The 17338-nt window shown below is 38.7% G+C and overlaps 1 protein-coding gene across 1 annotated transcript; it reads right to left on the bottom strand.

Moving 5' to 3' along the window:
- Positions 1-453: 453 nt before the first annotated feature.
- LOC141642904 (sterol 14-demethylase-like) lies at positions 454-15411 on the bottom strand. The gene is made up of 3 exons (XM_074451894.1): positions 15135-15411; positions 13527-14042; positions 454-1825 (listed from the first exon to the last, which is right to left on the bottom strand). The coding sequence occupies exons 2-3, from the start codon at positions 13998-14000 to the stop codon at positions 830-832; spliced, it is 1470 nt and encodes a 489-aa protein (XP_074307995.1). The 5' UTR covers positions 14001-14042; positions 15135-15411; the 3' UTR covers positions 454-829.
- Between the last annotated feature and the right edge of the window lie 1927 nt (positions 15412-17338).

Here is a 17338-nt window from a genome sequence, read left to right as displayed (position 1 = left end):
AGCTCACAAGTTTGATAACGAGCACATTTTTTTCAAGTTCGAGTAAGCTCGAGATCGGCTCGAACTCGAATTTTCGTTCTTGAGCACAAGCCGAGCAAGGCCAAGCTCAAGCCCGGCTCATTAACACCCAATATATAACAACACAATTACCTATTACAATCTATGCATAAGAGTGAAACCTCAGGCGTTCTATTTGCAACTAAATTTCCAATTCTAAGGTTGGGCGTCTGCTTCATAATAATTAATAATGCCTGTATAATTCTAGAACACTTGTCATCAACCAATATTGAGAAGAACCTCCAGAATCAGATATGTACACCTTTTACTTACAGCGAAAAGTGGATAATAGTACCCCAGTACCTCAAATACTCCTGGTCTAACGGGTACGAAGGCCAAATTTACTGAACAGAATTCATTCAGGTGTTTTTTTTTTTTTGTTACTTCATTCAGGTGTTAAAAGCGCAGAAAGCTAAAATCAGATTTTCAGAGGTCAAACGGAGTGCATAACAATCCTAAAATGCAGATTCTGGAAAACCTGAACCTGAACCCGAACTTGAACTAGCAAAGGCTCATGAGAGCACACACACTGATGGTTCAACGACTAAAAGGGAAGAACCGTACAAAAAAAAAACACCACAAACCTGGACGTAGCATTCATACACTTAAGCAGACATGTCAAAACTGACATGACCCAACTTCAAATAACCTCGCTCGAGACTAAATGACACCTGAAGTATATCATATGCCAAAAATGACCCGAACCAAACTTAACATACCCGTACCCTAACTGAATGACCCCTTTGACAGGCCTAAACTTAAGCTATCAGTGTCATTCGACAAGAAGGTTTCTGCGCTTGTACCGCACCATAACCTTCCCTTTCACACCGACCACCATGGCATTCCAGTCAACCTCCGGGAATGGAGAAATCAGTTCAAAGTCGAAATTTCTAAGCAAATGGCTCCATATCGCCTTAATCTGCAAATATGCAAAGGGTTCCCCAAGGCAACCGTGCCTACCACCTCCAAAAGATATGTAAGAAAACTGCCCAGCTGCCTTATCCTCGTCCCTTCCAGGGGAAAATCGGTCAGGGTCAAATGTGTCCGGGTTCTTGTAAATACTTGGGAGGCGATTGGCAAAAGCGGGCGAGGTGGCAACAATATGGCCGCTCGGAATGTCATACTCTTTACCATCATTACTCACGCTGAAATCAGCGTGTGATTGGCGCAGCAACATAATTAGGGGAGGATGGAGTCTGAGGGCTTCCTTAATACACCTATGCAGCACTTCCATTTCAGACAAAACATCGTGATCCACATGATCACCATGCTTCTTCAATATGGATTTTTGCTCCTCCACCGCCTCTGACAAGAATTGCTTATAACGAAGAAGGTACGCCCCGGTCCAGGTAGATGTAATTGAGCTGGTATGCTGGCCCGCAAAAAGAGCGGCTATTAGAAGCCCGGTGACTTCTCCTTCGGTAGTGGAGCGCCCATCTTTATACTTGGATTCAATGAAGCATTGTAACATGTCGTTTTCGGACTTCCCAGATTCTTTACGGGAAGTAATAATGTTTGCGAAAATATGAGCGAGCTTCTTACGAGCTCTGTCACGACGGCGATGGGCGGGGATAGGCAGGTATGGGAATAGAACACTAATGGGTAGCATCCCGTTATCGAGGTCATGAAAAAGGGCAGAAACATCATCGAATAGCTTGTCACGAACTTCCCGGCCCAATAGACATCTACTGGCTGTCAAGATGATAAGATGCTCCAACTCATACTTCAAGTCCACCTCTCCACTATCTCCCCACTTGGTAAAGTAATCCTGCAGAATATCCAAGTAACAGGTTTTAAACTTCTTTAATTTCTATAGAGGTTTATATCTAGTGGGTAAAGAGTGAAGACTACAGAGATTAAACATAGTTACTATAGAAACAATATGGACATTTGAATTCCCTTTCGATAAGTTACGGTAAGATGAGGAATGAAACTTAGTTTAACTTAACTAGAGATTTTACCATACAGTGTGATGGCCGATTCGGAGATTAAGTCTCACACCGATATTTGATACCAAGCCACAAATAAACAAGTCAATAAACCGTACAGACAGAGGCTACACAATTTGATAATCAAGTCAGATGAACTTCAACTACATGTAGACCCAAGATAAATGTTGCCCAGAAAACCAACATCTAATGTCAGATAAAGTACTGTCCCACATCAAAGTATCAAACAATAGTGCACATAAATGTTACAGAATTGCTGAAGGCCTTAACTTTTTGCTTTTTAATAGAATGAAATGTTTCAGAAGGAAAGTAAAGGTACACAGGACAAGCCTTTCACTCGACTACAAACTTACAAGTGTCTCCAAATCTCTAGTGACTCTAGTTCATCAAGAGGAAAGGCCTTTAGTATACATAAATACATAATGCATCCTATTGAACCTATTCTCAAACTTATTTGATGACCATATCTACGACTACTTTTCCATTGGGTTTTTTACACTACCGTTTCGGATTTGAGTAGAAGCAAGTGGCAGCCACCTTTTTTTTTCACTTTCCCCTCTCTTTCTCCTGAAAAACTGTGCCAATCCAAAGTGCAAAGAACCCAGTGGGATAGAAAGAGTTTGTTATTCCATAAGATGAATTCGGCTTCGACTAAAACATGTACGTCCGACAGAAAGAGAAATTTATCATTGGTTCACTGATAGTGTCAAATATGTCGTGTCTAGTATGATTTTTAGGTTGTCTATTCAAGTGTCAAGGCCAAATTATGCGTTAATCTCGGACATACCAGCTTACTCTATTTCTTTGTAGTTTTAGGTCACAAAGGGCTTCTTCTTGGATTGATCACCTCTTGAGGCAAGTCAAGCACCCGTATCAAAGAGTCGAGGTGAAGATTTCATTTTGTTTTGACCAAGATAAGAATTCCGTCCCAAGCAAGCAATGACGAGTGGAAGTTGGAAAGTAAAAGATCAAGCAAAACTTGGAAGTTTCACGGGGGAGTCCAAAACTGTGCAGGCGCATTTCCGTTTTAAACACGGGCTTAATTAAACAGTCCGTGTTTTTGGGCTTATTTTTGGACGACTTAACCTAGATAGGAGTGCACCCCTATATATACTCCACATTTTGAAGACCTAAACTATCATCTAATTATTGAATAATCACTAGAGGCTTGTATGAGAAGAACACTTTGTTTTAGGGTGAAAGTTGTAATCTTTTGTTGAATTTTTGGATGCCACACTTCTTGGGTTCTTCTAAGGATATGGAAGGCTAAGCTTTCAACTTGATGTAATTTGATCAAAGTATCCAACTTTGGTATTGTAAGACTCTTAAACCTCTCTTAATTTATCTAATGCTCTTTTCTTGTGCTTAAATTATTATGTTAAGTAATTGAATGTTTGGTTTGATCACCCATGCATATTGTTTACTTGACTAGTGCAAATCCTAAAGAAATGGTTTAATTTACTTAGGATTGTTTGGAGCAAGTTTGTTGTATGTTGATTCGGTTTAAAGGATTCATATAACAAATAGGAAAGTCTATGTCTTTTTCTCATTTGTATGGTTTAATGTTATGAGGAATTGATCCTAGCTTCATCTTTTGGTTAAATTCTTAATGCTCATGCTTAGTCTCTTTTCATGGTTTAATGACTTGTTGTCTAAGTTTGAAGGATATGTGTAGATGGTTTAATTTGCATGTATCAACATCTTGAGGTGATAGTATTGGGTAGATATTTGTGAGAGTAAAAAAGAGTTAAACTTTATCATTGTTGGGTTACTAAGAGAGAATTACATCAAGCTTTCCCCTTTATATTGAATCTTGCATACTAGTTGTTTGTAGAATTGTCTCAATAAAAGGATCTCCAATTTTTACTCAAATTTCCATGTTTGTTTTCCAAACCCATCCCTTTTTCATCTATGTTTCCTACTAGTTGAACTTTGTTAATACCCATTGTTTGTGATTAGTACCCTTTGTTGAGTTTAAATTGTCATTAGGATCTTAACTAGTAGTAGAGTCTTATTTAGTGGTCAATAGTTTACAATTCAAGTTTTAGTCCTAATCCCTTCTCTTGGGTTCGACCCTTTACTTCCACTTTACTGAGTCAAAGTTTAGGCTATAAATTGTTAATTTGATAGGTTAATTCTAGTATTTTACATGTTTGACGACACCTAGTCTTACCAAGTCAAATTTTGGCGCCGTTGCCGGGGAAGGGTAACATAGCTAGAACTTGAGTTTGTGAATTTATGCTTAGTTGTTTTTATACTCCTTTTGTTGTTAGAAGTAAGTGGAAGTTCTAATTTGTTTTGTGTAGTGTCAAGGTTTATGTTTAATTCCCCACAAGGTGGTGAATTTACTCCCGTTGAAGAGGATTCATTCGGAGCGTACTCTTGGTTATTTACGAACCCGTGGTATATCAAAGACCACCTAGGGAAGCCGAAGTTGAAGAAGAACCACTTTCGGTAGACCCTATTGAAGTACAATATCCTAGAATGGCGAACGATAATAGAACCATTCGGGAGATAAGGGCAAGAAACTATGATGAACAACCATTATGCATCACATATCCTCCTTTGGGAGCAAATGCCAATTTTGAACTCAAGGGTTTCTTCATTCACAACTTACCCAAATTCCATGGACAAGCGGGGAATGATCCTAATCGGCACTTATCGGAGTTTCACATGATGTGTGAAGGAGTCATTCCAAATGGGGTGACGGAGGACCAATTCAAGCTTCGTGCATTTCCGTTTTCCTTGTTGGCTGCGGCCAAGGATTGGCTTTTCTATCTTACTCCGGGGTCCATAAGTACTTGGAAAGAAATAAAAGCGGCCTTCCTTGAGAAATTCTATCCCGACTCAAGCCACAACCATGCAAAGAAGGCAATTACCACAATAGAGCAAGACAATGGGGAAACCATGTATGAATATTGGGAAAGATTTAAGAGGTTGGTGGCTCAATGCCCATACAATGCCCATACCATGGGTTGAGTGAGGATGACCTTCTTGTTAACTTTTATGAAGGTTTAGGCCAAGAAGATCAAAGGATGGTCAATTCCGCTACCGGAGGAGGTTTGGAGAATTATTCCATAGCGGATGCTAAGGAAATCATTGAGAGACTTGCCTCAACCACAAGAAATTATGGTAGAAGTCAAAGGGGATCAAGAAATGCATCTTCAATGGGAACCTACTCCTCATCTACTCAAAATCTTAGCAAAGTGTGAATGACCTAACTCACCTAGGGAAGAACATGATGGTGAACAATCCAAACAAGGATGGGGGTCAGAGGAATCAAGTGGAATGCAACTATTGCCAAGGTCCTCATTTGGAGGAAGTTTGCCCCATCGTGATTGAAGAAGGAATTGGGGTGGAAAATGTAAGTGCAATGGGTTATGGGAATTACAATGTTAGGAATCCTTCCGGGGGAGGATACTACAATTATGACCCTAGTGGTAACACTTACAATGTTGGGAGTAGAGACAATCCTCGACTTGGTTGGGGTAGGGACACCTCAAAGAGCTTTGTGAATGGCCAATTCAACCACTTGAGGGACCAAAATTCCCGACAAGGTCAAGGCTCAAATTCTCAAGGAAATAGGAATGGAAATTTCAACAACCAAGGTCGAAACCAAAACCAAGGTCAATCATCCCAATTTGGCAATCAAGGTAACAACACCAATTCTCAAAAGGAACCAAGTGTTCAAGACTTGCTTAAGAACATTTTGCAAGAGCAAGTTAAAACAAACAAGCGGTTTGACAAGATTGAAGCCGATAAGGGTGTTAGTGACAGGGTTACCGGATTCGCAATTCGTTCAATTCGCTTTCTTAATTCTAATTCGCGATTCGCTCAATTTAGCGAATTCAATTCGCTGGCGAATTACATTATTTTAAAATTCGGTAATTCGTCGAATGCAATTCGCAAAAGGATTATCCTTTTATATCAACAAAGCTAAAAAAAAAATCATCTTCCAGTCAAAAATCAAAATCAAATTAAAGCTAAATCTACAAATCTACAATAGTGAATCAAATCATTGTGTTTGGCTTCAAAGTTCAAACTTCAAAATAACCAGGTATCTTGTCTATACTTCAATTTTTCCTGATTTTTTTTGGTTTTTAGTATAATCATATAATTCGCTCATCTCAGCGAATAATTCGCGAATTGGGACGAATTAAGATGAAAATGAATTGCGAATTAATTCGTTCGAATTAATTCGCAATTCGGAGGGGGGACGAGCGAATTAGGTAACCCTGGTTAGTGATGCCAAGGTTACCAACCTTGAGGTCCAACTTGGACAAATTGCCCAAGAGCTTGCCAAGCAAAACCAAAGGAATTCCACTTCTATTCCCTCCACTACATTTCCTCCTAGAGAAAATGCTAGTGCTATGACATTGAGGAAGGGGAGAACTTTAGAATCCCCTCCCAAGAAGAAGAGAAGGGGCAAGTCACAAGAAAGGGTTATTGAAATTGAAGAGCAAATTGAAGTAGAGCTTGTGGTTGAACATGAGAAAGGGACATCTTCAAAGGCTAATGAGGAAGAAGAAAAGAGTCCTTTGAGCATTGACAAAGGAAAAGAAGGAAGCACCAACACAAAGGATCAACTTGAAGAGATTGAAAAAGAATATGAACCGGAGGTACCATTTCCAAGTGCCCTCACAAATCCCAAGAAGTTTGATAAAGACTCTGATCTTTATGAAACTTTTAGGAAATGTGAGGTCAACATCCCTCTTTTTACTATCATCAAAACCGTTCCTAGGTATGCAAAGTTTCTCAAGGAACTTTGCACCCCTAAACGGAAACCAAGGAAAGGAGTTGAAAGAGTCACGGTTAGTAGGCATGTCTCGGCAATTTTCAAACAAAATCTTCCCAAAAAGTGTGATGATTCGGGCATGCTAACTATACCGTGCTCAATTGGAGGCAAAGCTTTTGCTAGAGCTATGCTAGACTCGGGGTCATCTATTAATGTCATGCCTTACTCCATTTATGAGACCCTAGAATTACCTCCCTTGTCTAAGACCAATGTTGTGATCCAATTAGCGGATCGCTCTACAATTCACCCCAAAGGTCTTGTAGAAGATGTGTTGGTAGAGGTTGATAAATTCATGTTTCCGGCCGATTTTTATGTTAAGACATGGAACTGGACTCCAAGGCTACACCCCTCTTGCTAGGGAGGCCTTTCATGAGAACCTCCAAAACCAAACTTGACATGTATGATGGAAATTTGACCATGGAATTTGAAGGGAAAGTTTTGAAGTATAATGTGTATGAGATGATGAAAAAGACCGATGATTTGAGCTTTTGCTACTTTCTTGATAAAATTGAACCTTTGGCAAATCGAGTTAACCAATTGAGTCATAGGGACCCACTTGAAGTGGCCCTCACTAACAATGTCGAGAAGGAAGGGTTGCGATTTTTGTTGTCTCATGATGTGCAGGAAAGTATAGATGCATAGATGCATTGGAGAAGGAAGAACCCTTGGAAGAATCTAAGGAGGAAGGAGAAATGAGAGAAATTGACGAGGAAATCCCGAGCCACAGCGCAGCCTGCGCATCTCACCAGTGCAACCTGCGCAGTTCCACCAAGGCTTGCTTTTCCTCTTCTTCTTATGACTATCAAGCCAAATTCCTTCCTCTAGAGGCCTCCCTTGAAAGACCACTCCCATCCATTATAAAACCACCCACTCCCAATTTAAAACCACTTCCCAACCACTTGAAGTACATTTTCCTTGGGGAAAACAACACTCTACCCCTCATAATCTCCAACCAACTTGAGGGTAATCAAGAAAAGAGATTGGTGGATGTATTGCACAAGTACAAGGAATCTTTTGGGTGGAGCATTGCGGATCTTAAAGGGATAAGCCCAAGTGTTTGCATGCACAAGATCGGGTTGGAGGGAGAGGCAAAACCGGTGAGGCAACCACAAAAAAGATTGAACCCACCAATGATGGAGGTCGTGAAGGAAGAGATCATCAAATTGCTCCAAATGGGAATCATCTACCCCATTAGCGATTCTCAATGGGTAAGTCCCACTCAATGTGTACCTAAAAAGGGTGGCGTGACGGTAATCGAGGGCAAAGAAGGAGCTTTAATTCCCACCCGGATTCAAACCGGGTGGCGAGTTTGCATCGATTATCGCCGCCTAAATGCCGTGACATTCAAAGACCATTTCCCTTTACCCTTTCTAGACCAAATGCTAGAGAGGCTAGGAGGGAAGGAATTCTATTGTTTCTTGGACGGATATTCCGGATACTTTCAAATTCCCATACGTCCGGAGGATCAATCCAAGACAACATTCACATGCCCTTTTGGAACATATGCATACCGAAGGATGCCCTTCGGTTTGTGTAATGCTCCGGGTACATTTCAACGTTGCATGGGGAGTCTTTTCTCGGATCTTGTAGAAAGAGTCTTAGAGGTCTTCATGGACGACTTCACCGTCCATGGAGACAATTTTGAAGTTTGCTTGGACCACCTAACTATGGTCCTATCACGATGCACGGAGTCACACCTTGTGTTGAATTCCGAGAAATGTCACTTTATGGTTAAAAGCGACATCGTGTTAGGTCACATAGTCTCAAAGAGAGGGATTGAGGTGGATGTGGCTAAGGTTGAAGTGATAAAAACCTTGCCATATCCTACTAATACTCGGGAGATAAGGTCGTTCCTAGAACACGCGGGCTTCTACCGTCGATTTATTAAGGATTTCTCCAAGATTGCTTACCCCTTGTGCAAGTTTTTGCACAAGGATGTGGAGTTTGTTTTTGATGATGCGTGTAGGTTGGCATTCGATTCTTTGAAGGAAAAGCTTGTGACGGCCCCGATAATTCAAGCTCCAAGATGGGATCTCCCTTTTGAAATCATGACCGATGCTAGTGATTATGCCCTTGGCGCGGTTTTAGACCAAAGGGAAGGGAAGGTTGCTCATGTAATACAATATGCTTCTTCACTTTTGAATGATGCTCAACGGAACTACACCACCACGGAGAAGGAATTCTTGGCGGTGGTGTATGCCATTGAAAAGTTCCGGGCTTATCTCTTGGGTGCCAAGGTCATCATTTATACCGACCACAAGTCTATAAGACAACTTGTAGATAAGAAAGACACCAAAGCAAGGCTAATGAGATGGGTTCTTTTGTTGAGTAAGTTTGACATCGAGATAAGGACAAGCAAGGGAGTGCTAATGTGGTAGCCGATCATTTGAGTAGGCTTCACATCAATGAGGATCTAGTGAAGACCATGGGAGTAGTGGACGGTAGCTTACCACATGAATCTCTATATTCCATGAAGGCCGTTGAGCCTTGGTATGCTAACCTTGTCAACTACATGGTAACAAAGAAGTTTCCCACCTCACTTTCATCAAGTCAAAGAAATAAGATAAAGGCCGATTCTAGATTCTACATATGGGATGACCCATATCTATGGAAAATGTGCCAAGATCAAGTCATTCGACGTTGTGTACCGGATGTAGAAATCCCATCTATCCTCAAACATTGCCACGAGTACGCTTGTGGGGGTCACTTTGGGCCTCATAGAACGGCACGTAAGATCCTTGAGTGCGGGTTCTATTGGCCCAAGTTGTTCAAGGATGTTCACATTTTCGTCAATACTTGTGATCGATGCCAACGGGTTGGCAACATCTCACGACGAAACGAAATGCCCCAACAACCGATGCTTTATTTGGAGGTTTTCGATGTGTGGGGGATAGACTTCATGGGTCCATTCCCCAAGTCGGATGGGTATCTCTATATCCTATTAGCGGTAGACTATGTTTCAAAATGGATCGAGGCTATACCAACTAGGAATGATGACGCAAGGACGGTCTCAAGCTTTGTTCAAAACAATATCTTCTCAAGGTTTGACTATCCTAGGGCGTTAATAAGTGATCGGGGGACTCATTTTTGCAATCGGATATTGGAAGGGTTGTTAAAGAAGTACGGGGTCGTGCACAAAGTCTCCACCGCCTACCACCCATAAACAAATGGGCAAGCGGAGGTATCCAATCGGGAGATCAAGAATATCTTAAAAAAAACAGTGAACCCCGATAGGAAGGATTGGAGTCAAAGGTTAAATGACGCTCTTTGGGCGTACCGCACCGCTTACAAGACACCAATTGGTATGTCCCCATACCGACTCATTTATGGAAAGGCATGTCACCTTCCTTTGGAAGTGGAACATAGAGCCTATTGGGCCATCAAATCTTTCAACCAAAGCATAGATGATGTGGGCCTCCATCGGAAGCTACAACTTCAAGAAATTGAAGAAATCCGTCTTGACTCTTATGATAATGCCGCCATATACAAAGAGAAAGCTAGAATATGGCATGATCGAATGATAAGTCGGCGGGTTTTCAAGAAAGGCACCAAGGTTCTTGTTTTTCAAAACCGGTTAAAGTTGTTCTCCGGGAAGCTAAGATCAAGGTGGGTTGGACCGTTCATTGTGAGAAAAGTCCACCCTCATGGAGCGGTCGAAGTTGAGAACCCAAGCACGGAAAAGATAATTAAAGTGAATGGACAACGACTTAAGGAGTATAATGAAGGCATGGAAGCACAAATCGTTGAACAAGTCAATTTAGAAGACCCCATTTACCAAGCATGATCATGAGAAACACTAAGTCGAGCCATCGACGTTGATACATGCAAATTAAACCATCTACACATATCCTTCAAACTTAGACAACAAGTCATTAAACCATGAAAAGAGACTAAGCATGAGCATTAAGAATTTAACCAAAAGATGAAGCTAGGATCAATTCCTCATAAGATTAAACCATACAAATGAGAAAAAGACATAGACTTTCCTATTTGTTATATGAATCCTTTAAACCAAATCAACATACAACAAACTTGCTCCAAACAATCCTAAGTAATTAAACCATTTCTTTAGGATTTGCACTAGTCAAGTAAACAATATACATGGGTGATCAAACCAAACATTCAATTACTTAACATAATAATTTAAGCACAAGAAAAGAGCATTAGATAAATTAAGAGAGGTTTAAGAGTCTTACAATACCAAAGTTGGATACTTTGATCAAATTACATCAAGTTGAAAGCTTAGCCTTCCATATCCTTAGAAGAACCCAAGAAGTAGGTGGATTTTTAACTTGGCTACTTGTGTTGTTGATGTCTAATGGAGTTTGGTCAACCAAGTAGCATAATTTTCATTGCATGGAGTGATAACGGGGTGTTATAAGTGGCGAGAAGTGATATGAATTGTAATAGGAGGATGAGAGGTCACCTTGCTATTGCCTTGGGATAAGGCAAAGGGTGACCATTACTACTATGGAGAGATGAGAAGGGTGGATTTGAATGATGAGTCGGAGTAGGAGTTGTGTCGTGTCGTGTCTTATCTTGAGGGATGATATAAGGAGGGAGTGTGAGTGAAGAGAGAGTGCCAAAACAACTTTGAGTCTAGATTTTATTTTCATAGGTGGATTGTCAAAGAGGGAGACATAAGAAGGTCGTGGTAAGGGAAGAGCGATCAATTACCCTCATACTCACCTTTAGGCTTGTGCAATTGCTTGTTTCGGGTTTTGCTCGAGACGAGCAAAAGTCTAAGTGTGGGGGTATTTGATAGTTTCAAATATGTCGTGTCTAGTATGATTTTTAGGTTGTCTATTCAAGTGTCAAGGCCAAATTATGCGTTAATCTCGGACATACCGGCTTACTGTATTTCTTTGTAGTTTTGGGTCACAAAGGGCTTCTTCTTGGATTGATCACCTCTTGAGGCAAGTCAAGCACCCGTATCAAAGAGTCGAGGTGAAGATTTCATTTTGTTTTGACCAAGATAAGAATTCCGTCCCAAGCAAGCAATGACGAGTGGAAGTTGGAAAGTAAAAGATCAAGCAAAACTTGGAAGTTTCACGGGGGAGTCCAAAACTGTGCAGCCTGCGCCAACTGCTTGGCGCAGCCTGCGCATTTCCGTTTTAAACACGGACTTAGTTAAACAGTCCGTGTTTTTGGGCTTATTTTTGGACGACTTAACCTAGATAGGAGTGCACCCCTATATATACTCCACATTTTGAAGACCTAAACTATCATCTAATTATTGAATAACCACTAGAGGCTTGTATGAGAAGAACACTTTGTTTTAGGGTGAAAGTTGTAATCTTTTGTTGAATTTTTGGATGCCACACTTCTTGGGTTCTTCTAAGGATATGGAAGGCTAAGCTTTCAACTTGATGTAATTTGATCAAAGTATCCAACTATGGTATTGTAAGACTCTTAAACCTCTCTTAATTTATCTAATGCTCTTTTCTTGTGCTTAAATTATTATGTTAAGTAATTGAATGTTTGGTTTGATCACCCTTGCATATTGTTTACTTGACTAGTGCAAATCCTAAAGAAATGGTTTAATTTACTTAGGATTGTTTGGAGCAAGTTTGTTGTATGTTGATTTGGTTTAAAGGATTCATATAACAAATAGGAAAGTCTATGTCTTTTTCTCATTTGTATGGTTTAATGTTATGAGGAATTGATCCTAGCTTCATCTTTTGGTTAAATTCTTAATACTCATGCTTAATCTTTTTTCATGGTTTAATGACTTGTTGTCTAAGTTTGAAGGATATGTGTAGATGGTTTAATTTGCATGTATCAACATCTTGAGGTGATAGTATTGGGTAGATATTTGTGAGAGTAAAAAAGAGTCAAACTTTATCATTGTTGGGTTACTAAGAGAGAATTACATCAAGCTTTCCCCTTTATATTGAATCTTGCATACTAGTTGTTTGTAGAATTGTCTCAATAAAAGGATCTCCAATTTTTACTCAAATTTCCATGTTTGTTTTCCAAACCCATCCCTTTTTCATCTATGTTTCCTACTAGTTGAACTTTGTTAATACCCATTGTTTGTGATTAGTACCCTTTGTTGAGTTTAAATTGTCATTAGGATCTTAACTAGTAGTAGAGTCTTATTTAGTGGTCAATAGTTTACAATTCAAGTTTTAGTCCTAATCCCTTCTCTTGGGTTCGACCCTTTACTTCCACTTTACTATTGTTTTAATTTAAAGTTAGTAGAGTCAAAGTTTAGGCTATAAATTGTTAATTTGATAAGTTAATTCTAGTATTTTACGACACCTAGTCTTACCAAGTCATTCACGTTGTATGACGTGTGAAGAGAATTAAGTAAACATTCATGATCCACTGTACAACATAGATATTTGCAGCAAAGCAAGGTATGTGATACCCTCCGCAAAATTTTGAAAGAGAATACCATGGCTAAGGAGCAATCCTCAAAAGTGCTTCCTTCTATTAAATTGTTTTGTCTGTTAATTTATGTTTTGACTAAAATGTAGTTTCTAATGCGAACTATGATCATTGTGATGCCTAATGGCTACTTATAAATGACAAAAGTTCATTACAACAACATTACCCAAGTGCCTCAACTTATAAATGATAAAGTTCATCTTATAAATAAAATAAAATAAAATAATCACAAAGTTTGATTTTAGGAGGCATTGTTGTTAGATCATTAATCATTCACTAAAGTGTTACACTACTACATTAGATTAACATTTCAAAGAGAGGGAGAGAGAAACCTGAGCTTCGACAACCATATGATCTACATAACTTTTGAGTTTGTTGGCACGAAGAGCCTCGGTGAAGAATCGAAATTGCTCCTGGCGAATGGAGTAGTCAACATCAAAGACAACACCGGGTCCAAAAGTAGGAACATTAAACCGATAGACCTCTTGCTGGCTAAGATCAGATTCAGATGCCTTGAAGAAATGGGCAGATACCTCAGGTCCAATCAAGAAGGTGATATTCTTATTGACAAGATTTAAGGTAAAAACATTACCAAGCTTCGGATATTCCTCGCGTAGCATGATAATAGGGCCCTTAAGGAAACGAAGGAGTCCACCAATGACTGGAGGCCAAGCCTTTATTACTGGAGGAAGGCGTTTACCAGATTTAGGCATTATGAGAGCTGATATTAACTTGGCTGCCACCAAGGTTGCTAATATGAGGAGGCCCACATTAAAAAACTTGTTGTCCATCAGATCCAGTTCCATGGTTGAGCTTGCTTGATTCAGTCTGCAGCCAACACTTTTTAACTGAAAATAACGGAAAGCATCAGTGGATAGTTAACCTAATGTAACTGATTCTATGCTGATTTTTTTGCTATTGAATTACCCCAAGGCTGTGGACTAAAATTGAGGCATGACGAATTGATAATGCCTAGAAGTAATCAAGCCTAAACGGTGAGTCTGGGGAGCAGCCTGATTTAATATGACATCAGTTTACTGTCCAATGACACAGTGCAGATGAATTTGACTCCTAAATTGGCTATCATAGAAATCAGCAGTCTGTCATCGTGTACTACCATTTTACCAGTGAGGATCCTCTCTCCCATTTGGTGTCCCTTTGTATGTGTCACACCGGTTACCTTCTAACACATCAACAAGTTTATATATTTGATCAACAAGTTTATATATTTGCTTTATTTTGCCATAAGTGATGTGTCAAAAGGTAAGTGGAGTGGAACACACAATGAGACACAAAAGTGGGATAGATGATCCTCACTGCCATTTTACCTGTTTTAATGAGACCATTTTACTTATGGTCTCATTAAAGAAAAGAAACCATAATTAATTTGGTATGTCTACGAATTTCTTGTTTTTTTCAAACCAAGTGAAATCTGTTACGCATTGAGGCACGTGAAATCCGTACTGGGTATTGTTTATCACATTATCATTATCATTACCCAGTCTGTATAAAGAAGCTCATTAATGCTGAAATCAGCCTACCGAATTGACGATTATAAATCAAAGCCAAAAGAATCCCCAGAAAAATGATGGTATAGTGGATAGTTATCAATTGTCTTTATTGGTGAAGTATAGATAACTATTGACGGGAACGGAGGGCGTAAACAAAGTTTAAACTTTTCAATCTTGCGACAGCATAGGTTATATCGAATATGAAAAACCCAGATGAATAATCAGACATTACAAACTATACAACATTAAAAAAATAAAAAAAAAAAAGTAGAAAACGATTAAAGGGTATACAATTTACATAGATATGAATGAATTAGATTGAACAATTAGTTAAAATCGAAGAAATTAAAGTAACAAAAAAATGCATGAAGGAAGACTATAGAGACAGAGAGAGAGAGAGAGAGAGAGAGAGAGAGAGAGGATATGTACCAGATGATGAAAGCAGGAAAATGTGACCAACAGATCTGATAGCAGACTTAATAAGTAAATAAAATAGCGGAGTTGTAGTCGTGTAGTCGCACTAAGGAAGGATCAATGGAGGTATTTCATATTTGCTCACCACTAAACTAGGACTCTCACTGTCACTATCTGCCTACTCGTCATTTTGGTTTTTAGCATCTACTGCCATTTGCTGCTGCTCCTCCATTTTTTCACATTTTTTTTCAATAAATAACACTCAAAAAAATTGTTAACTGGGTCAAGATTTATGAATTATCTTGGTCATAAAATTTGTTAAATACTAGCTTTTGAACCCGTGATCTTCAAAATTGCATTATAAATATTATTTATATTATAACTGTAATTGTCATAATTTATACGAATAATTCTCGTGGTAATCTCTAAAGTTTGCAATTTTTTTCCCAAATGTCCCTACTTTTCTCAAAAATTACTTCAATTACTCGTATCTCTTAGTCAAAATTTCATAAAGGCACGTTTTTTTTTCTCAAATTGTAGATTTCGAAAAGGCAATCATTTTGAAAAAAAAAAGTCAATTTCTGCACATGTGGTCGGAAAAAAATCAGTCAAAATTTCTTGAACGAATAAACTTTAGGAAGTCGTAACTCTGTTCTAAGATATCAGAAAAACGGAGTGATTTCAAATAGACCGGTCAAAACTTGACTTAACCCGACAACCCGTTTGATCAAGGTCTAAAGCCGTCATTATTCACCAGTAATTTAAGACAATCCAAACTCAATTGATTCAATAATTTAGAGTCAAATGAAAGTCTATCTCAAGATATTATCAAGTCGAAGACGTTCAGTATACATAAAAAAAAAGGAAAAAATTGATAAACAATACCAAGTTTATGTCAAAATCTCATAAATGGTACCGGACTAAAAAAATCTTTCATAATAAGTACCAAACTATCAACCCCGACACATAACTAATACCAACTCACCAAAATCGTACTTTCAGGTCATTTTGAAGAAAAATTCATAATCTATGCCCATTTTAACCCTCTCCATCTCACAATGAACCTTATTATCTGAATTCTGAATTACAAGTTTTCTAAATGATTGTGATAACCTACTTACCCCCACTTGGTATGGGGGTAATTGTTTTGTTATGGTCAAATGCCTCTCTACCCCACTTGTTTTGACCTGTAAAAAAAATCAATGAAACGGAGGAAGTATTCAAATTATGAAAGGAATGCGAATATTTATTCAAATTAACAATATCTTATTGATAAATCTATAAAAATAAATGATATTGGGAGTCAAACTATCATGTCTTGTATTACACATTGTGCATTTCTTGTGTGGAGAAATAATTAACTAAATTATGAGAAAAAAAAAGGAGAGGAATGAAAAAATGATACTCCGTATAAACCCAAAGCTAAAAGCAAATCGATTGAGTTATTGTTGTTGCACAAGTTTAGTATCTCGGTCCATATAAACCTTTTTGTAAGTCCCTTGATCATCTCGACAATCACCTTTCTCGCCTTGGCCTTCATTCATCTGAATCCTCTTTGAGTCTTTGACTTTTACAATCTCCCATTTCAATTCTCTTAAAAAAAAGACGTTGTCGTTGATTAAAAAAAACTTTATCATCGGTTATTAAGTTTTTCCTACTTGGCAAAAAAAAAAAAGACGACTTACCACTGACCGTTTCGATCATTCGGTCATGGGAGTAATCATGGCTATACTATACATATATACACATTAGGTGCCATATCCACCATGTCTTGCTCTCTCATTGTTGTTTACGTTGCTCATTAGCATCCAGCCACTTGAATCCCATTTGGTTACTACATAGCTCTACCAATATACTCCCTCCAATTCGTTATAATGTTCCTCTTTGTCTTTGGCACGATACTTAAGGAATATTATTAAAAATGAATAAAGGACATTGGTGGGGTTGGTGTAAGGAGAGAGAGAGAGAGAGAGAGAGAGATGAATTATTAGGAGTTAAATAAGGAGTTGTGGAGCCAAACATTAAGAAAAATAATAAAATATGAGTAAAAGAGTTGTGTGGGGTTTTGAGATAGGAGAGAGGGATAAATAAAATAAGAGTAAAAGTTACCAAAAAAAGAAAGGGGAACATTACTTGAATAATCCGTTTCGGGAACATTATAGCGAATAAGAGGGAGTATTACCTTGCTCATATACGCAATAATGTTTGGACATTAGTTT

Source organism: Silene latifolia, chromosome 2 (genome assembly GCF_048544455.1).
Source record: "Silene latifolia isolate original U9 population chromosome 2, ASM4854445v1, whole genome shotgun sequence".
Lineage (NCBI taxonomy): Eukaryota > Viridiplantae > Streptophyta > Magnoliopsida > Caryophyllales > Caryophyllaceae > Silene > Silene latifolia.
The sequence above is the reverse complement of the archived record's forward strand: the minus strand, read 5'-3'. Positions and strand labels throughout refer to the sequence as shown.

Excerpts from the sequence above, each read along its gene's own strand:
- LOC141642904 (XM_074451894.1), bottom strand. The coding sequence starts at position 14,000 with ATGGAACTGGATCTGATGGACAACAAGTTTTTTAATGTGGGCCTCCTC. Across the intron at positions 1,826-13,526 it reads ATATGGTTGTCGAAGCTCAG|GATTACTTTACCAAGTGGGG; the intron begins GTTTCTCTCTCC and ends GATATTCTGCAG.